Raw genomic sequence first — 21,249 nt, 5'->3', positions numbered from 1 at the left:
AGTCCTCATTTTCTTCCCATGTGGTTATGGTATAGATCTCAATGTCATTTGAGCAAGACAATTAAACCTCTGGTGAAACATTAGCTTTGCAATAGATATAAGATTACTTTCGGCAGAAAGAAGCACCGCGGCGCTGCAGGGTAATGAAGCCGATGTTTGCAACCATCTCAGGATGCTGTCGTAGCAAGATGTATTTTTTTACTTGATTTTTAACCGTGCAGTTTAATTTCTGGAGCTTCAAAATATAATGAAATGTATTTCAAAATACCTGCTGTTCAGTTGTGGGTTTTGGAGCATCAGAAAAAATTGGGAATGTGTTTAATTGCTGCAGAGAGGCCTTGGCGATGACTCCCTGAGACCACTAGGATGCCTGGCTGTTTTAAAAAGACTTTATTTGCCTTGGCTTCTGCAATAAGTTTTGCATCTTTTATCTTGATTGTTGTTGCAATGGGGACCCCGAAGTGGATGACCGGGAAGATCCTGTGCAAAACAGGAGCTGAATTAGTCAATGCCACAGATCCAGAGCTGGTCAAGTTCATTGGAGAAATTTACTATGGACTCTTTCGAGGCGGCAAAGTACGTCAGTGTGGGCTGGGCGGGCGACGCTCCAAATTCTCAGGTAAGTGCAATTGTAGATGAATCCCTAACTTGGATGTCTGTAGTTCAACTCTAAAGGCACTCAGTTTTGTTTGCAGAGCTTGCAGCATGCAATTCATTATTATTAAACTGGCTTTCTTGTGTTCTGTATGGTTTGGGATTTGGGTGGGTATGTAAACCCTCTACCATTTCATGCTAGTTTTTTTTCTCTGGTTATGTTCCATAATCCTGGAATCAAGAAACAAAACCCCTAGGGCTCGATTGAGGGTTTCCCATTTAGTCTTGAAAAGTGAGTGAAAGTTACTGCTTGTGTTCCAGGCTGAGCTATAGAAGGAAGTACATTCAAGGTGACCCTGTAAGTCACACTATCCCCTTAACTGAAGCTTTCCTCTGATGAGTGTTGCTCTTCAGTATTTCTGTGCCTTCTCTAATGTTGCCTTCTTTGTTGAGCTCCTCACTTTCTTTGTGTGCTTGTGGTTTTTTTTTTCCTTTTAAGAAGTGGAGATGTATTTAACTGTCCACACTAATGCATTTCTCCATCTGTCCCAATGCAGACATTTTCCATTGCAGATCCTCCTAACTTTGTTAACATGTTTTAGAAGTTTGTAACTTCTTTTCTGGTAACTCTGAAGACAAAAAATCATTGCTGAATGTGGATTAGTCACATTTCAGTAACCAAAGTGACTGGCAAATAGGAAAGCAGGGCAAAGTTGTTCTTGCTGTGCTTAGCTGCTGTTTCTTTGCAAGACATACAGAAATACAGTCCCATTTCTGTCACTCTATCTGCAGCAATGACACAAAATGATAAAACAAGGTAGCCAATACCCTTTTCAATCTTTCTCCAACTTTCTGGACTCATTAGTATACTTCCTGATTAATTACAGTGTAAGCTGAGAGGAAGGCCTAGCATTCCACCATCACTATGGAGTGTATTGATACATATCTGGAGGATGTGATCCTATCCTTCTCGGACAAACAAAGCTCTCACTTATGCTAATAAGAATTTTCCCAGTTAGAACTATAAAATTGGGTCATTAACTGCAATGGACACAGCTATGTGGTTAGGAAAACAAATGTGCAAGAGATTTTCCCTTTTAAATACTTTAATCGCTCTATAAAGGTTGAAAACTTTGCAGCACTGGCATCAAAATCGTGGTAGTCCTACAGAGCTGTTAGACTCACCTCCTCCCGGGGGTGTTTCCATTCGCACTGCGTCATCTATATGAGACCCATGTGGTTTTTCTGGAAGTCCTAAGGCACATAAATTTGTGTGAGATGCTTATGTTTTGACATCTGAATTGAGCCCTGGGAACGAGCTGGGGAAGCAGACATTTGTCTGTGTGCATGGCAGACACAGCTGGAATGTGCCAGCAGCCCTCACGGCAATGTTCTTCCTGAAGATTCTTTCTTCTTTTTTAAACCAGGCTTACTGCTCATGGATTTGGAAGAGAAGCAACAGAATCCTTACAACTACCCTGATGCTGGTTTATAATAAAGCTAAATACTTTGCTTTTTTACTGCCAGTTTTTTTTTTTTTCCTGTGAGAAAGTAAGCCAGTTTTTGGCTTCTTATTTCACAGAATCACAGAATTATGTTGTGAAACCAAGAAGGGAATTTGGAATGTAAAACCCGTGGAATTAGGAAATACGAATTCAGAGTAGATTTCACTGGAGCCCATAGGAAGAGAGAGAAAGAATCACATGAAAAAATAAATTAGACAGGAGCAACACTTTTTCAGGCAGCAAAGAACTGGATAAGGAAACTGGGACTTCTGTACTTCTAAGGGATGAAATTAAAAGCATGGGACAGAAATGGGAGACTGGAAAAGAGGAGTTTGGAGCAAAAAAATGAAGGTGATTTAAACATTAACTAAACAAGTTAAATAAAACAATACTTAACCCTGAATCCTTACTCACAGGTCCTTTGTGAAGGATTTTTCCTGTGGCAGAATATATCCTGTTTGTCTGAACAGTGAGAAATAAAGCATAATGAACTATGATTAGGGTAACCAACCGATTGCTTCTTTAAAAACAGCCTTGCTTAGGTATAATTTGAGTTTGTTGTATGAGCATAGTGTGCTGTTTTTATTGTTGTCAAGAAAAATTACACACTGAATAGATTATTTTTTTCTTGCCAGTTTTCCCACATATGGTGAAGAAACTGAATACAGGCCTGCATGTGATGATAATAATGTTCCTTTGTGTGGCCATTTCCTTTTGTCTGGTCAGTTTTGGATTCTGCATCCTTAACGCAATAAAAGTTCCTTACCGTGCTATTAAGGGTCCGGCAGGAATATGCCTTTGGAATTTCCTTGCAGGTAAAATGATTTACCAGTATTTTTCATCAGGTCACATTTGTTAAAAAAAAAATAAAAATGTTAACAGCAAAACTCCACTTGCTTTACTAAATATCTCCTTGATATATATTATATATTATATATATTGATATATATATTAAATATTTGTGAATAAAATGAAGTTGCAGTTAACTCTCATCTACCGAAACAGATGTGTCAGACAGCATTTCAGCTTATTGTACCTAGTCAGCTTATTATAGGAGCTGCAAATGTTGGTCTTTGCAATCACTGATAAAGGGACTTTGTTGCAAACACTGGTATAATGCTTGGCCAAACAATAAAGGCTAAGCATTTTGAAGATGTTTAAGCCATGCCCAAGTCTACCTCATTTTGCTCACTTTTGTATTTAGTAAGTCTCTCTGAAGCACAACCAAAATGTTTTGACAGCAATGGTGAATGCTTCTTTTGTTTCGTTGCAGGTGGATTCGTAGCTCTTGCAGTCACTGGCTTTATGGCAGCTGTAAAACTTCACCGCCTCACAGAAAGGATTGCCAATTTTCGGGAAAATGTCTTTCAATTTGTTATCTTAGAAGAACAGTTTGAAGATTGTTTTTGGATTTGTGTGGCGAGCGCCTCAGCACATGCAGTGAATTTGCTGCTAATACCCATTAGTTGTATCAATTTCCCTAAAATTAAGACTAAAACAGAAGAGGCAAATGTTACAGCTGAAGATATCATGTACTAATAAATCTACATAAGATTTCTTTGGTGAAGAGAACTGTCATTCAGAAATGGCTTCTTGGCTTTTCTGCTTCTGGCTTGGATGGAGAGTTTTGGTTTAGACATGAGTAAAGATGCCTGGTGTGCAATTCTGCAGTATTTTTTAAGGTCAGTCTACAGTACCAGCAATTAGCACACATGGGAAAGTAGGATGAACAAATGCTACAAACATTATTGTCAAAAATGAGCTGTATGTGCAATATATGCTGCTGACAGTTTTGATAAAACTTACATTTTAAATACTTTAGAAAAATAAGGTGAAGAGTAATTTCACCTAAACCAAATGTCTTCTTTTATTTAGAAAGAAAATACGTTCAAGCATAAACCTTTGAAAACATAGGATAATTACAGAATAAAAAGACTGGATGTTTGCCAATTACCTTCTCAGAACTATCTGGAAATGTTTAAGAGAGCCATCAAGGACATATTTGATGATGGTAAACTGATTTGAAGGAGACCTCACTATCTGTGGGGCTAAACTTAGGGGGGAGCACAGAGACTTAGAGCACTAAGACTGTGTGATAGTGTTTAAAAATAGAAATTTCATCAAACTCCACAATGTAAAGAAGTGAGAAGAGTAAAGTTTATGGGATGCTGGTAGGCTACGAATAAACAACTAGCTGCATGATGGAGGTTTCAATGCAAGTTCTGGAAGTAAAGTAAATAGAATCTAAGTAACAGTGCTTTTAGATACTCTGAAAAGTGTAACGTTAGTGGTCTTCAACCTGCTTCTGTCTGAAATCAAGCAAAATAAATATATGATGAAAGAGGACAAAAATGAATAAAAATGGATGGAAGGCACCAGGAAGTACCCTAGTTCTGACAAGCGTATAAGCAGCTCTTGCACCACAAATAATTAATATTTCTCTGAAAAGAACATACCATTAAACATGTCCTTTTTTCCCCCTTTAATTACTGTAGTGAACATATACTACCTTTTTAGCAATAGGAACTACAGATAACTTATGAATTTCTTTGAATGAATGAAAGAAGATATTATCTAAGTTGATGTCAATGAATTATTTTGTAGTCAGTTGTGTGACTCCACTCTTGTGACAAGTTCTTTGTAAAAAATAGTAACGTTTGTAGGATTCAAAGTGTTTTTAAAACATCTCAAGATATTAAAAAAAACAAATTATTTTTTCAGTTGAAAACAACTCTTCACAAAAATAGTATTGTAAGGGTCATTTTCAGTAGTGCCTAACACTGTGTTTTATGTACCCAAATAACTAGTTTCATCACTGAACTGTGTAGAACCCTCAGTAAAGCAAGTTACCAGAATAAGCTGATATTGAACATTTTTGCTGACTAAACTGCTTATGTAGATATTTAAATGAGGATAACTCAGCTTAAGTCAATGAGTTTAACATCTCTGACCCAGATACTTACTGTCCTCCCTCTTTTTACTATGTTTACATCTAAAGACCAATGAAAAAGCTGTCTTATGAAGAAAATTCTACTTTTAGTTGGTATTTTTATAAAATACATTTTGCTACTGTACACAGCAGACTCAAGCCACTGAATGCTGCAGCAGTTTATGTGCATGCTCTGTGTGAGGTAAGAAATTAAAATGATTCAATTAATCTTCAGCACATACTCAGTATGACCAGCAGGCATTTGGAAAGGCAATATCACAGCTTCAAAGAAAATGTCATAAGCCAAAGTCAATCTATAGCCGTACTAAGCAGTCTCTCTGTTACTGTGTGCTATACCATCTCTGGTTTTGGCCCTACAAGGTCAGCAGGATTATGAGAGGAGAACTTTGTGAACCTGCTGTTGCAACAGGTATTTATAATCTCTTCACTGCAGTGTTAGCCATCCTTTTTTTTTAGGAGCACAATAAATAAATAATAAATAAATAGGCAGTTTCAAAGTTTTGGTAAGTCTGAAGCACTTCCTATAATTCTAGCATAAAGAGGACTCGATAAAATAGAAAAAAAAAAAAAGATTCTTAATTTATACCACATACTTCAGTGTTCTCATTTCAGTGGTGTTTTCATCCAGCTCTACAGTAAGTCACAACTGCAGGAGGATGGTGCCATACCCTGTTCATGGGGAGGCAGCAGGTTAACCCCTTCTGTGATGGTGCCTTTGGTGCTAACTGCACAGTGCTTCTGTGGTACCACCACCTTCCCCCCCCAAGAAAATTCAGATTGGCTCTGAAATGCAAGACCTTGAACTGACAGATAACTGAGCAAACAGAAAATGAAATACTTGTTATTTGTAAACGTTCTATGTACATATAATTCAGAAGTAGTTGTTATACAAAAATAATTATATTGTGACCTGTAACTTAGCCTCTACTAAATGTAATTCTCTCTAGGAAGTGAAAAGGAAGCAGATTAAGAGGTGCACTGTGCTGAAAGATAACTTTGGCAATGCTTTTCAGTAGTAGGAGTGTGTATATACTCCCAGACATTTTTCTTATTGCCAGTGGAATATCTAATGCCCCAAGGGTCCTCAACAGTTATCATTTAAACTGTTACTGAATAAGAGCTGTGGGACTACTTACTTGGATAATGGCAAGATTGCTAGACTGTTGAACTGGATTCCTTAGCAGGTTGCAGTAGCTGTGAAAGAACCAAGAGAGAGCGCTGCATAAGAAAAGAAGGACAGCTATGTTGACCAGCTTTTGAATCTTGTTTTGAATCTACTCAACAGTGGAGCATGCTGTGCAGTACTAGTCCAAAAGATGTCTGACACCACATCTATGAAATAATTCTGAATCTTACTGTGGGATGTTACAGCTGCCTGAGCTGAATGATGAAATAGCATTACCATCCAATTACTGCTGGTAAGAAAACAGTATTTTCAGTTCTCTTAGAGTGAACAGAAGTATTACTTTGCATGAATCAAACTGAATTGAACATAAACAAGGCTAAATTAACATTTCAGCTGCACAGGTTGTCACAGTTAAGCACAGCTGAGACATATTGATGGGAAAATACATAGAATGTTTGCCCTTTTGTTCCCTGTTGAGGAAAAAAAAATGGTTAAATGCAATCACACATAGTTAAGCTGTATAATTACAAAGCACTCCTTAAGATAAGCAACAGCCAGTGTTACCACTGCTTTCCCTTTTACATCCTAAAACACTTTCAGAAAAGCTGGAACTTGATATATAAAGAATGATTTACATCAGCAACACCTATTAGCTACACTTCAAATAGAGATGTCCCTAATCACATGCATACTCAACGTGTGGAAATGAAGGCTTCTTTGGGGGGACTTTTTACTCTGGAAGATTTGAAACCCCAAGTGGGTAAATTTATGAGGTTATCTGCCATTTGTGAAGTATTCGTCCAGAACTTTAAAGAGGTAACACATCAAATCCTGTTCTTCCATACAATTAAAGACTACTTCAAATGCTCTGAAAACATTCATATCCCTGCAGAGTATGGAGATACTCCATGAAGGAGGTAGGGAAGCTAAGGGGCCATTCCTCAAAGAACAAAGAAACTATTGTTTGTTTATAAGAACCTCTCCAAAATAAACAAAGATAAGAACTAACTCCTGCTTTGATTCTTTATTACTGTTCTGATTTAACATTAAAAATGGATGCAATTTCCATCAGTCATTTTCTGAGTGACATTGCCTTACTAAGGCTCTCATACCAATGATACTGCATATCAGCAAACCCCAACACTTTCCATGTGGTGATTTTGCTAGATAAACATACATCTACTTCTAGCTGAATTTTTCTGACATAACCACTTTTTTTTTTTTTTTTTTTGGGGGGGGGGGGGAGGTAGGATTGGGGTTGCATTTTGTTGTTGTTTAATTCAGGGATTATAACTGCTTTCTCTCAGAACCTAATGAACTCATGCTGAGATGTTATCACAGAATCATTTGAATTGGAAGGGAACCTTACAGGCCATCTAATCCAAGTGTCCTGCACTGAACAGGGACACCTGCAGCTGCATCAGGTTGCTCAGAGCCCTGTCCATCCCGACCTGGTGTATGTGTAGGGATGGGGCAGGACCAGCTCTCTGGGTGACCTGTGCCAGTGCCTCACCACCCTCATCATAACAAACTTCTTCCTTATATCCAACCTAAATCTCGCCTCTTTTAGTTTGAAACCATTTGCTCTATCACAACAGACCGTGCTAAAGAATCTGTCCTTTCTTACAGAACCCCTTCAGATACTGAAAGGTTGCATTCAGGTCTCCCTGGAGCCTCCTGTTCTCCAGGCTGAACAGCCCCAGCTCTCAGCCTGTCCTCATAGGAGAGGTGTTCCAGCCCTTGGACCATTTCTGTGGCCCTCTGGATGCACACCAACAACTCCACGTCTCTCTTGTACTGAGAACTCCAACCTAGATGCAGCACTGCAGGTGATGTCTCAGCAGCACAGAGTATTGGGACAGTATCGCCTTCCTCGCCTCGCTGGCCACAATTCTCTTTATGCAGCCCAGGATACGGTTGGCTTTCTGGGCTACAAGGGCACATCGCCGGTTTACGCCCAGCCTGTGCACGTAGCCTCCTGATACAAGCAACCCTGCTCGTCGTGGCCTAACGTCCCCGCGCGGTCCCGGCCTCGCAGCAAAGCTCGCTCTCAGAGCCCCGCCTCCCGCTCCCCGCTCCCCGCCCTCCGGCCCGGCCCCGCTCGGCGCGGGCTGATGAGGCGCGCGGTGCGCCGGGATCAGCCGTCGGCCCGCCGCGCGGAGCTGCGTGCCATGCTGCTGCCGTGGGTGCGGCGGGCGGACGCGCGCCGCCTGGCCCCGGTTCTGCCCTTAGCGTGCAGCTGCTCGCAGCGGAGTGCCCTGCCGCGGGGCTACAGCCAGGGGGCGGGCGGGAAGGTGAGGGGTGAGAGAGAGCCGCGCTGCTCGGGGATCCTGGCTGAGATCTGAGGGCCCCCGAGAAGGAAAAGCTCTGTGTGCTTGTAAATTACAAATCGGAAGTATTTTCGTTAGTAGGGACGCAAAGCGGTCGTTCCTTTATTACGCTGTATCTGTGGCGGTTCATCCTGCTCGACCGGCGTCGCTCTGCGCTACAGCGTCCGTCCCAATCTCTTGCCAGCACTAACGCGTGCTCTTCCGCAGGCCCTGCTGCTGGGAGCCTACGCGAGCGAGCGGGAGGGCGGCGGCGCCCAGCTCAGCGCGGCGGGGGACGCGTTCGACGGCCGCGTGTCCGGGAGGCTGCGCGAGCTGCTGGCCGCGTGAGTGCTGCGTGCCGCGCTGGGGGAGATGGAAGCGCCTGTAAACGCCCGCAAGAGCGGGGCGGTGTGCTTGGTCCTTGTTAGCGTTTAAGCACGTAACCCTTCGCAGGCCGCGCGGCTTGGAGGGAAGCTCCTGGGGAAGAGATGCGAAGTATCTGTGGGGGCTGCTCTTTATCGGGATGAGCCGGCGCAGTGTGCGGAGCTGTGTGGCTGTGGGTTGAACGCAGCAGCTTAACTTTGTTACCGTACGGACCTGTTCACTGGAAGAAGCTTCTTGTGTTCTAGATGCGGGGCCCCTCTGAAGAAAGGCAAAGCACGCATATTCCATGGTTTGCATCAGGTACGGGCAGTGCGTTTTCATATGTGTATTTCTGATGTGTGAGATTTGCCCTTATGGCTTACTTTAAGCTTGGTTCATTGGTGTGCATCACAGATATGACATATCACCCGCTTCAACGTGTGCTTTTGGTGCCATTTGAGAGGTCCCAGCACATCTAATGCCTCTGCACGGAGCTAACGAACACGATTTGTGCCTTGCCGGAGTGCTGCTAGGCAGCCTCTAGGTGTCCCCGTGTGAGTAATTGCATCGTATGTTAGGGCTATGTACAGATTTTAAACAAATCAGGTTGTAGGAATTATTGCCTGTCACCTGTAAGTTCCCATGTGCACAGCAGACGAGTGATGTACCCAGATAAAAGGCTGTCATGGATTCGTGGAAGACCCCTGGAAGGTCCCATTGCCCCAGCTGTACATACAGGATGACCCCTGAAGTAAGCAGTAAATCTCTGCAGGTGAATGCAGTCGAAGGTGACTTTATGCACTTTTCTAAGTGTATAAAGTACATGCGTGTAAGATAATAACAGCTAAAAAAGGATAACCTGAATCATTGATCTTCTGGGAAATTCGCACTAGTTCCACATTTTGAGAATTAAGACACTTTGTGGTGTCGTAGTTTGAAAGCCAACAGAATGTGACAGAGCTACTATTTGCAATGGAACGAAAAGGAAAGTCTAAGATTAAATTACTGGAAAACCTATTCACATACATAACCTTGAGTATGGTTTTATACAGATTTGAATTCATCCGTAAAGGTCTCCCTTCATCTTTGTTATCTTTGCCTTTTTGCCTCCTACTTCTGGTTTGTCAGGCACATGGCTTGCCTGAATTCTGTGCAGCTTTGGTTTGGCACCTGGCTAATTGTGCCAGCTCCACTCCTGAGCTGAACTGCTAGGCTTAGGCTTTGAAGAGACTTTTTTAGATTGAATGTACTACTGAGCTAAAATGGTTGCACTTAGGCAGCTCTTAGGGCCTCTGTTCTGCAGCAAAAGCTGGATTTGTTTTTAAGGTTTTTAGACTTTCCCGTAGAAGTATCTTTTGCTGAATGGTGAGCATAAAGCCATATCTGCTACAACAATTAAGTGTAAACAGTGCCCAACTGTTTGGATCCCTGTGGCAAATGACTGAGAGTGGAAGACGGTGTGACCACACTTTTTAAGAAGAAAATCTGTAACAAAGAGAATGTATTTTAATGCTGTTTGGCTTGATTTGGGAAGTATAGTCTTTGTAACAACCCTGTGCTGTGGCTGTAACAATGAGGAATCCATTCGTGTGTTGACTTTGTGTAGGACTTTCCAAGCGTGGTTGTAGTTGGTTTGGGTAAGAAGAATGCTGGAATAAATGACCAAGAAAACTGGAATGAAGACAAAGAAAATATCCGTGCAGCTGTTGCAGGTTAACTTTTCTAATTTTCTTAAGCCTTTCATCTAGAGAAGTCTTTTAATGGTGCCGCATGTTCCATCATAACCACGTAAGTTATGAGCTGAGACAAGAGGTCAGTCGCACGCATATGACGGCTCTCTGTCCCGAGAGCTAGACCAGACTGTCTCACTAGCTGCCAAAACACGTAAATTCTTTGTGTGCAAAAAAAGAACATGGAATATGTTTTGGTTATGATTTTGTTTGTTTGTTTTATACTGTTCATAAAAGCGTGGATAAACTATTTTGTGAGAAAAGAACAGTTACAGAGCCTTAGCAAAAACTAAATCACAGCAAATATCTGATACCTATACTCATAGTCCATAACACTCCAGAATAATGGAGACTTTCTTTGATATGGGCCAAGCTTAAAGGAATCAGAAGTTTAGGGCCTAATTGTTGGAATTTATCAAGTTACATTTTTCATCGTGATTTGTCAGTATGTGGTAATCAGCTTTTAAAATTATTTTACCACGTGTTCATTTCAGTTAATTTATTTATGAACTTAGGTATCATAAGTAAACTTTTTTCCTTGAGGTGTTACATAGATCATATTAGACACCTGTTTTGCTTTTCTGTGCAATATGACCTACTCATCCTGTACTGTATTTTTCAGTTGGTTGTAGACAGATCCAAGACCTGGAAATCCCCTGTGTTGAAGTGGACCCTTGTGGAGATGCTCAAGCAGCAGCAGAAGGTGCTGTCCTTGGATTGCATGAATACAATGAGCTGAAGCAAAAAAAGAAACCTGTAGTTACTCCTCAGCTTCATGGAAGGTGATGGCAAAAGGAAAAGTTGCTTGTATATTTATCCATTTGTCTATTTCTTAAATTATGCATGCTTGTTCATGAGAAAAATGAAACTGAAAGAACAGGCCCAGCAGCAATCTCTCTCTTATCTCCTCCTAATCCTTTGAATTTCCTTAATTATTTTACACTCCAGGTATATTAATGGTGTTTGTTTCATACATTTTGTTAGTATGCCATGTTCTGAGGCTAAGGGTAAATAAATTCTGCTCCATATAAAAGAAGGGCAAGGATAAAAATAAAATCAAAAATTACTTAAAACATGGTTCTGATGTAAAAGGATTTGCACTGGTATTGCATGCCAAAATTGTGGAGCAGAGTTATCCCAAACTCTGTAAATGAATAAATCCTTTTAATAATCAGGAAATGCTGTCTGAGACCAGACCACAGATACGTTTTACATAGTTCACTTGTTATATTTGCATTCACAGAATAAAATGCAAGGAGAAAAGCTTGGCTTCTAAGTAGATCTCACTGTTGCTTGAGAGGACAAAGCAGACATTCCCATTTCCTATGCAGTCAGCTCTGTCTTTTGCTAGTGAAATTCTTGAGTGCAATGTGAGATGAGATCCAAATTCTACTCTTATCATGTAACCGTACTTCAGCAATGTGAAAAACAGAATTGAAGGCTTTATGTGGTAAATGAAAACTTTCATAACATGATTACAAATTTTGGAAGGCATATAAACCTTATGTTTAAGGATTTAATTTCAGAATGGTAAGGATTAGGAAAAGACCAAATGTATTAGGCAGTTTCACCCCTGCCTGCTCTAGGATTCTTCTAGCTTTCTCTGGAGCACTTGAAGCAAAGATGAGAACTAGACTAGATGCACCATGGATCTCGCCCAGAATTCCTCATAGTCATGGTAATGGAACATTCTTAATTGCCTTAAATTAATGCTGATGTACTTTCGAGAAGGAGAGAACAAATGAACACTGACATCTTTTTTTAAAGGTTGATGATCATGATTGTTACACATTGTTTTGTCTCTTTAGTGCTGGAAGTGAAGCCTGGCAGAAAGGTGTTATCTATGCGGAGGGTCAGAACCTTGCTCGGTACCTTATGGAGGCTCCAGCTAATTATATAACTCCAATCAAATTTGCTGAATATATTGAACAGAAGCTTGGAAATTTTGCTAGCAATGTGAAGGTCCATATAAGGTAAAATCCCTTGACACTGCTTTTCTATTGAGTAAAAAAACCCTTCCATGTTACTGAAATTAGTAGCATGCTCTCATTTTCATTCTGCTATCTCAAATAACAAAAGCAAGTGAAGTCTTTGTTGAAAAGGCCTAAAGGTGCCCAGACTGCAGGCTGCTCTCAGAATTAGGTGAGCAGAGTAAGCAGATACTGTGACACAGCAAAATGATTAACTGCCAATTAGTCATGCTGTCAGTTATCTGCTTAATTGACACAAGGGCTGTGAAGGAGGAAGCCTGGTGAAGAATCAGTGAATAAATTACAGATACCAGATCCTTTTTACACCTCTTTTGTTCCCAATCGTTATATATACCTTTCTTTTTCTTGTTTATTTGGATGTGGTAATTAAATATCCTTTATTGCTTTTTTTCTTTGTTTGCTTTTTGGTTTTTAAAATGTTGAGATAGGGCCCTAAAAGCCTTTGCAATTGAATTTGCACAGCTAATGCTTCTTGTCCCTGAATTTCTAGTTACTGGCCTTCAGCAGAAATGGCTGGTTGCATTAATAAGTGCTGCAGGGTGTTCTAGTGAAAGGGAAAAGACTGAGGGAAATCAACTGTACACATAGTATCTGTTCTGATGGGAGAAAGCAAAAAAGGAAGGGGATGCAACACTGTTACTTCGTGTGCCTTCAAAGACACAGCCTGATAGGCAAGTTGAAGTTTAACGCTTCTCATGCAGAAAGTACAGATCTGGTCTTCTTTGAAAATAAAAAACCAAACAGTAACTTTGAGGCAGGACTTTTCTGTTTCACAAAAGAAATAACAGTGGGATTTGAATGATGGTTTCCGGTGTAACTAAAATTGAATTAATTGTGCACAAGCCTTTGAGAATCATAGTCTGTCAAAAAGAAACAAAAGCTCCTTGGTCAGCATCCCATTAAAAATATATATATATATATTTCTGTTCCAGGCCAGAGTCTTGGATAGCAACACAGCAGATGGGAGCATTCCTGAGTGTAGCCAAGGGTTCAGCTGAACCTCCCATCTTTCTGGAGATTCACTATTTAGGAGGTGCTAATGCAAATGACTCTCCCTTGGTATTTGTAGGAAAAGGAGTTACGTTTGACAGGTACGTATGGTGATATTCTACTGGTTTGGGGACAAGGGGAAACTATGCTTTAGTTATTAAAGGGTGGAGCTCAGATGGACTGTGCGTAACTCAGACAAGAGATGTGCACTTCAAACTGTAATCCTGTAAAACACAGAGGTGAAGCCTTGCTTGTACCTTCCTACTAGTTCTGTTGAATGCAAAGATGCTTTTTCTTTTCCCAGCACATCTTTCAATGCTGTTCCAGTGAACCCTCTCTATGTAGCAGATTGTGCTGCATTTCCCAGGAATAAAACAATCTTCAGTGACTGAACAGTGTAAAACTGATGTGCTTTTGGCTTGTGAGGGAAAATGAAATCCAGGGGAAAGAAACAAAACTTTTTGTCTTTTTTTTTTTTTTTTTAAATCTGAGTAAACCGTGGGATGAAGAATTCACATACTTCAAATTGCAGTCTGCCCCTGGACACATAGATCACATTTAAGCCAAGTAGAAACAGTTGGTTCTTCGCAGCAGGTTCTCATGTGGGACAGAAAAAGCAGTTACACATACTGAAGAATTTATCAGTCTGTTCTCCTTCCATATGCTTGACTTTACCAAATCTACTATTCTTCTTTTGTACTCTATTATGAAGACTGCAGAGTACATGAGAACTGGTTTGTTAGTCCACTGCAGATTACCTGAATTCTTATGGTGCAGAGGAAGTAATTTAGGTGTATTTTAGCTGAAAACCAGTCTACTTGGGTGTTGTAAGAAGAAACCATAGTCTAGTATTTACTGATTTTTTATTTATTTATTTATTTTTTTAATTTTATTTTTTCCATGCTAAAACATAGTGATGGACAGAGTGCTTGTGTTTACTAACGTATGTAACGTCTAACATCTCCAAGCTGGATAACATTTATTCTGTTATTTCAGTGGTGGCATTTCACTGAAGCCATCATCGGGTATGGATGCGATGAGAGCAGATATGGGAGGGGCTGCAACGGTGTGTTCAGCCATTGTGACAGCAGCAGCTTTAAATCTGCCTCTTAACATAATTGGTAAGTGCTTGGTAAGTGTGAGAATCTGAAAGCTTTCGTTCTACAAGATTCTCTGTAGACAAAGTCATTTTCTATATCAGCAGTGATAACTTTTAAGACACTGTCTTACAGAATTGTCACAGGCTCTTACAGACCTGCTTCTCTCATTCCCTACCTCAGCCTCTCTTCTGTTTTCACTTGCTTATCAAAAATCCTTACCTTTGCACGAATATAATAATGCAAGGCAGAATTAAAAAAAAAAAAATAAAAAATTAAGGCATGATTTTTAGAATTTAGAAGAGGGACCGGGGCACCTCTCCTGTGAAGAAAGGTTGAGGGAACTGAGCTTGTTTAGCTTGGAGAAGGGAAGGCTCTGGGGAGATGTCACTGCAGCCTTCCAGTACTCAAAGGGAGCATGTAAACAGGAGGGGGAATGGCTGTTTATGAGGGTGGATAGTGATAGGACAAGGAGGAATGGTTTTAAACTGAGACAGGGGAGGTTTAGGTTAGACATTAGGAGGAAGTTTTTCACACACAGGGTGGTGACGCACTGGAACAGGTTGCCCAAGGAGGCTGTGGATGCCCCATCCCTGGAGGCATTCAAGGCCAGGCTGGATGTGGCTCTGGGCTGCCTGGTCTGGTGGTTGGTGACCCTGCACGTAGCAGGGAGGTTGAAACTAGGTGATCACTGTGGTCCTTTACAACCCAGGCCATTCTATGATTCTGTGACTTGATTGTTAATAAACCTGTTTTTAATGGGTTTTGTCCTGATGCTTTGTTACAAGAAGGAATTTGGATACCTATAAAAGCCATTAGAAATGAAAAGGAGTTAGCTGAGCTACCTCTGTTTGCCAAAGCTGAGGAGGATGGTGCATCAGCTTTTTCCTTCGGAGCGTGTCTCAGCAGAAATTTTAAAACAACAGAATAAGCTTTCTGATACTAGTTTGTAGTTATGAACAGTGGTTATTGCTTCTGCAGAAATGCTGTACAGTTAGAATTAAATCAGTTGATTCAGGAATTGTTAAAAAACCATTCCCTGATGAGATGTAGTCCGTTCTAGGTTAAGTTTTATGTTTGAAAACTGTAGCTTCCAGGTAAGTAATATTTTAGTTGCTGACGTGCTTCAACCAGTAGAGGGCAGCGAAGCACACATCCTCACAAGATTCATGCTTACAAGTATCCCAAGGGAAGTAGTAAGCAAAAATCTGCAGAGCAGAAATCTGTGTACTTAACTCCAGTGAATAGCAGCAGTTTGCAGTTCTCTCAATGCTTCATGCTTTGGGCAGGACACAGGAGGAGGTTCTCCCTGGGAATGGGGGCTGTCTTTCATCCCACTGTCCCATTCACTGTTTTCACATTGACTGAGAGCTCGTGTTTGCTCTTATGGTTGGCATTCTATGGCGATTCCTTGGACCCCTCTTGACATTACACAACGAGGAGAGCTTGAACAGCTCAGAGTTCAGAAGTCTGATTTTCAGAAAGAAATAACTCCCTTTATACATTACTAGTTCTTCATATATGGAAGAGATAAGGTAGTACCTCTTGACAGAAGCTTCGGTGAATTTTAAAGCTCCTCTGCTTTTGCTTGCCTGAGTATATGAAGGAGAAGTAAATCCTAGTGGTAAAATGGTGTAGGTGCTCTGGTGCAACATGCAGAGAAATCCCACTGATTGAAAATCAGACCATGTGACTTTCAGTGACCAGGAAAATTCAGATATTGAGCAATTCAAGGTGAAAATCCTACTGCTTTCTTAAGTTTGTTGTTTGTTTCCTAACTATTTTTTTTAATCTCTTTTGAGAAAGATTCTAGTAATGCACTTTTTTTCTCTCTGAGGTTTGGCACCCCTCTGTGAAAACATGCCCAGTGGTAAGGCAAACAAGCCTGGGGATGTCGTTAGAGCCAAGAATGGAAAAACAATCCAGGTATGCCTATGAAACTTGGATTTTTGAGTACTCTGAGTGAATTGGTTCAATCGGTTGCATGACTGTAGTCAGAGGATATGCAATGCAAATGTAAGTTATTTACAAATGTATGTTATTAATTAGGAATTGCAATCACAGGCTTTTTTCAAACATATTTAAACATATTTGAAGAGGTTAGACATATTCTACAAATCCCTAATAAAAACTGGAAAGTATGGTAACAATGAACATGCTAGAAAATATTGTCAGCTCAAGAGGCTGCAACAATGCTTATAAACATGGGCTCTCAGAATGAGTAACACAACTTGCTTCTGGCACACCTTTGAGGACAGTCACCTGCTGTCTGGAGGTAAGATGTAAGTGTATTAGTTCCCTGTTGATATAATTAAGGTCTTTACCATGCCAGCTGCTCTGTACAAGCAGAAGATCATAAGATCTGTCAATTGAAAGCACACTGCCATACTATTATTTCATATTTAATCCAAGCTATACTAATTCAATATATTAAATGGTGCAGAAAGTTACTGTGCAGTAGACTGCTGACTTTGTGCAGAAGAAGATGGCTTACTCAATATTTCTGTCTGGATTTCTGTGATTCAAGCTTTGACCTTGAGGTTCTCTCTGCAGTACTGAGTTTGGTGGCATTCAGCTTGGAGGGAGAAGACTGCATGCATATTCCTCCTGCAAGGAGAACTCTAGAAGAAATAGCTAGTGGGTCAGAGCGCATGCAATTGATCTTGCAGATTTCATTATAAGCTTTCTCTGAAATGAGAAAGATGCATGGGCTACTGATTTTATTTTCTTCTTTAGAGGAAAAAAGTTTCAAGATTCAAAGACAAAGCAGTTTCACAAGGAAGCACTTCCTGGCACACATTGTGCATTCTTGTGGATCCCTCTCCTTCACAGTTTCTATGAGCCATATTTCTCTGAGTAAATTTTGATTAATTTCCTTGGGCTTGTGACAGTGTAGTCACAATCTGACAGCTGTTTAAGAGAATGTGTGAAAAATAAGTCGGTTAATGGGGTGTTTTCAGTAGTTAATCTCTTTTTATTGATTTTTTTCCACCTGGAGGTTGATAACACAGATGCAGAAGGAAGACTGCTATTAGCTGATGCTCTCTGTTACGCCCACAATTTTAATGCAAGGGCTATTGTGAATGCTGCAACATTAACAGGTAAGCAATCGCCCTTCCCTGCTTCATTTTGGAAGCCAACTTCTTGTTATTCTCATATTAAATATTCTCATATTAAATGGTCTGTGAATTTGTTGTACTATGCATACAAAGACAGCCTGAAGCTGAAAGCAGGTGAGATGACTTGGCATGCTGCAGGACAAGAGCTTGCACAAATTCTGTTCTAACAACTTATACAGCTGCAGCATGTCTCCAAGACTGGGGGTATTGGCATGCATGGAGCATAGTAAGCAATGTAGATGGAGTGGAGCCTGGCCCAGCTGAGCTGGAAAGGGTAAAGTCCAGGAGGACTTATGCAGACTTGAATGTTTCTGCACAAAGTTTTCCCATGCTTCTGTTTCTGGCTGAGCTTAATAGTAGATTCCAGGCAATTATGTCACTCAACATCTTGCCTAAGCACATTCAACCCCCAGAGATGGCTATGTGGTGCAGAGATACTGGTGAAGCTGTGGAAAACTTTGCTAGTTCTGGCACTAGCCATGCTGAAGCCAAAACAGCTTCTTTGTGAACAGCCTCCTGGTTGCCTGAGTTCTGACCTACCCAGCACCACTTCTTCCATTACCTGAGCTATCTCAATCTCCATGATCCTACTTAATAGGAGAATCAATACCATCTTCTCAGGAAGTCACTTCAGTGAAACATCACAGATTGGCCAGGGTTGGAAGAGACCTCAAGGATCATGAATCTCCAACCCCCCTGCCACATGCAGGGCTACCAGCCTCCCCATTTTATACTAGACCAGGCTGCCCAGGGCCCATCCAACCTGGCCTTGAACACCTCCAGGGGCGAGGCATCCACAGCCTCTCTGGGCAGCCTGTTCCAGCACCTCACCACTCTCATAGTAAAGAACTTCTCCCTGAAACATCTCTTATTTCATGTGCATTTTGCATATTCGCAAACATAAAACATTCTGTTTCTTCTCAATAGTTACATGCGAATGGAGTTATAATTTTAAACATGTAAAAATTAGCACTGTGTATGCATCTCATGAACTGCAGCAACAATCTGTCATAGCTACAATCACTTCAGGTATGACAGATTGTTGCTGAAATGTGAGCAAATATGGAAGAACAGATCAAATAAGAGTCCACTGTTTTGCTTAATAAACAAGCTGAGAAAAATAATCACCTCTCTCTGCTTTAAATCATGTTCCTCAAGCTTAACACATTCAAATGTTTGGAAAATGTTTATAGAGAGAAGCAATGTTGATTTTACGATGGTTGACTTGTGTAAAAGTATTTCCATGATAGGAGAAATGGGCTACTCCCACTGCAGGCTATTGTTTGGGATCCTTTGGCACCAGGCAGGAAGGAGGACAGCTCCTGCAGAAATTTCTGACACTGAGTATTTTGCTTTTTAAATCTCCCTGGGATTGAGTGCCTGAAATAGCATCAGCGTTAGAGAAGCAGACCTGTGACAACCAAAAAGTAACTGTGTATGCCATCTCTGCTTTAGGCGTGGTTTATTATTTTGATGGTGATTACTGTCATTTAAATTAAATTTGTGTATGCTGTGCAACAACCTCTGTGGGTGAAGTTCACAGAAGGAAAAGTACCAGATAGAAAATTGGATGAGTTCATAAACTTGAAAAAAGTCTGATTTTCTACGTAGAAACTGTAAACATTTAGTGGTTTTTTTTTTTTTTTTAATTTTATTTTGAGAAAAGACTTACTGCTGAATACATTAGATTAGGTATATTACTATTAAGCTGAAAACAGTCAAATTTTATGAGATCTGGAATGTAATTTTCATGAATTCTTGTCCTGTTAGTTTAGCCTTTAAGCAACTTTAATTTTTTTTTTTTTTAAATAAGGGAAAGTTCACTAAAATCTGTAGGTCTTGTGGACTTCAGAAATCATCGGTAGTGAGAATTAGAAAAGGAAGTACTGTGAGGAGTCTGTATGCAGGGTAATAACTCCAAAGTCTAACTAACATAACTGCAAAGTCCACCTTTGCACTCATTGTATAAATTTCAAGCTGTCTTTCTATAGGTGCCATGGATGTTGCACTGGGGTCTGCTGCAACTGGAGTGTTCACAAATTCATCTTGGCTTTGGAATCACCTTTATGAGGTAGGCCATCAGCATTATTATCAAATGATAATTTTGTTAATAGCTGCTGTTACTAAAAAATTAGTGACTTTCTTTAAAGAAAGTCTTACCTGATACAAATCTAATTGTTACTGTATTTTGAAATCTCGTAGGAATGTGTTAGTATTGTATTTAATTGAAAAATACATAATTAAGACCCTTAATTGCTGCCTCCTGGATTTATATCACACAGCACAAAGCATGCATTGTAATTTTGAGTGGTGTTGGCACCCTTTGACAACATACTGCACTTGTAGAAGCTCTGGATTATTGACAGTGATTAGATTTTGTTAAAAAGGTAATTGGTATTGTTAAAAGCCAGACCAAAAGAGACATTCACACCTTGCAAGTGCCTGAGGTGTGATGGACATGGGGAGTCTTTGAAGGGAAGGGTCTGTGAAAATGTATATTACCAGGAAAATATGTTAATAGGGAAGAGAAGTATTCTTTATATTTTGCTTTTTGATTACCACCACCAAAATAGGATTCAGTTTTGTTTGCACTGTATTTCCAAATAGCTGACATTATTTTGGACCATAGAAAATTTTACAGAGTGGTCAAAGTTAGAAAAGGATAAAAATGCACAATGCTGGTGCTTATAAATGCAGTTTAAAAACGGGAGGGAGAGGAAAAAACAGCAACCCACTCACACAAAAATGAGCAGTGAACTTTGCCCAGTGCCACCTTTTCTTTTTCAGGCCAGCATCGTGACAGGAGACCGAGTGTGGAGAATGCCTCTTTTTGAACATTACGCAAAACAAGTAACAGACTGCCCTCTCGCAGACCTGAGTAACATTGGGAAGTACAGCAGGTAATGCTGCACCATCTCTCGCACCCTGTCCTCACAGCCTGCAGCCCAGCGCTTGGGCTGCCGGTGTTGCTTTAGAAACGATCCCTCTTTCTGCTTCCTGCAGAGCTGGAGGAGCGTGCACGGCTGCTGCCTTCCTGAAGGAGTTTGTGACGGCCCCTCACTGGGCTCACCTGGACATTGCTGGTGTGATGGCCAACAAGGACGAGGTGCCATACCTGCGGAAGGGCATGGCTGGGCGCCCCACCAGGATGCTTGTGGAGTTTGCGGCTCGGTTAAGCCAAGACAGTCACAGTCCCAAATAAAATGCTTATACGTTCATTCTAAAATCATCCGCTCTGCCTTAAGGAAAAAAAATGCAGTCTGGATAAGTGAGTGCCCCAGACATGCTTTCACAGAAGTGATGAACTGCACATTTTATAAATCAAGAACATCTCATTTGTGAGACTTTTCTTCCTCTGTTATACAGCTTTAAAGTAAAAATACGCTGCTGGACCTACCTGAGGTATTTAATACCAGACTGTGACCATGGGAAATGCTGTATGTATGAAGTAAGCACAGTTCTTGTAAACAATAAA

General features: G+C 40.6%; 2 protein-coding genes across 2 annotated transcripts; both read left to right on the top strand.

Annotated features, from left to right (window-relative positions):
- Nucleotides 1–366: 366 nt before the first annotated feature.
- On the top strand, nt 367–3,638 carry CLRN2 (clarin 2; the record flags this gene model as incomplete). The annotated part of the gene is made up of 3 exons (XM_079534240.1): nt 367–619; nt 2,735–2,914; nt 3,373–3,638. The coding sequence occupies 3 exons, from the start codon at nt 367–369 to the stop codon at nt 3,636–3,638; spliced, it is 699 nt and encodes a 232-aa protein (XP_079390366.1).
- Nucleotides 3,639–8,346: 4,708 nt separating this feature from the next.
- On the top strand, nt 8,347–20,976 carry LAP3 (leucine aminopeptidase 3; the record flags this gene model as incomplete). The annotated part of the gene is made up of 13 exons (XM_079535145.1): nt 8,347–8,469; nt 8,713–8,828; nt 9,114–9,168; nt 10,454–10,559; nt 11,200–11,359; nt 12,386–12,550; nt 13,501–13,659; nt 14,555–14,679; nt 16,493–16,581; nt 17,654–17,756; nt 19,766–19,845; nt 20,562–20,674; nt 20,778–20,976. The coding sequence occupies 13 exons, from the start codon at nt 8,347–8,349 to the stop codon at nt 20,974–20,976; spliced, it is 1,593 nt and encodes a 530-aa protein (XP_079391271.1).
- Between the last annotated feature and the right edge of the window lie 273 nt (nt 20,977–21,249).

This window comes from Tetrao urogallus, assembly GCF_951394365.1.
Source record: "Tetrao urogallus genome assembly, chromosome: 4".
In the NCBI taxonomy this organism is placed as follows: domain Eukaryota; kingdom Metazoa; phylum Chordata; class Aves; order Galliformes; family Phasianidae; genus Tetrao; species Tetrao urogallus.
Note: the sequence above shows the minus strand (reverse complement) of the source record. Positions and strands in the feature narration are given on the sequence as shown.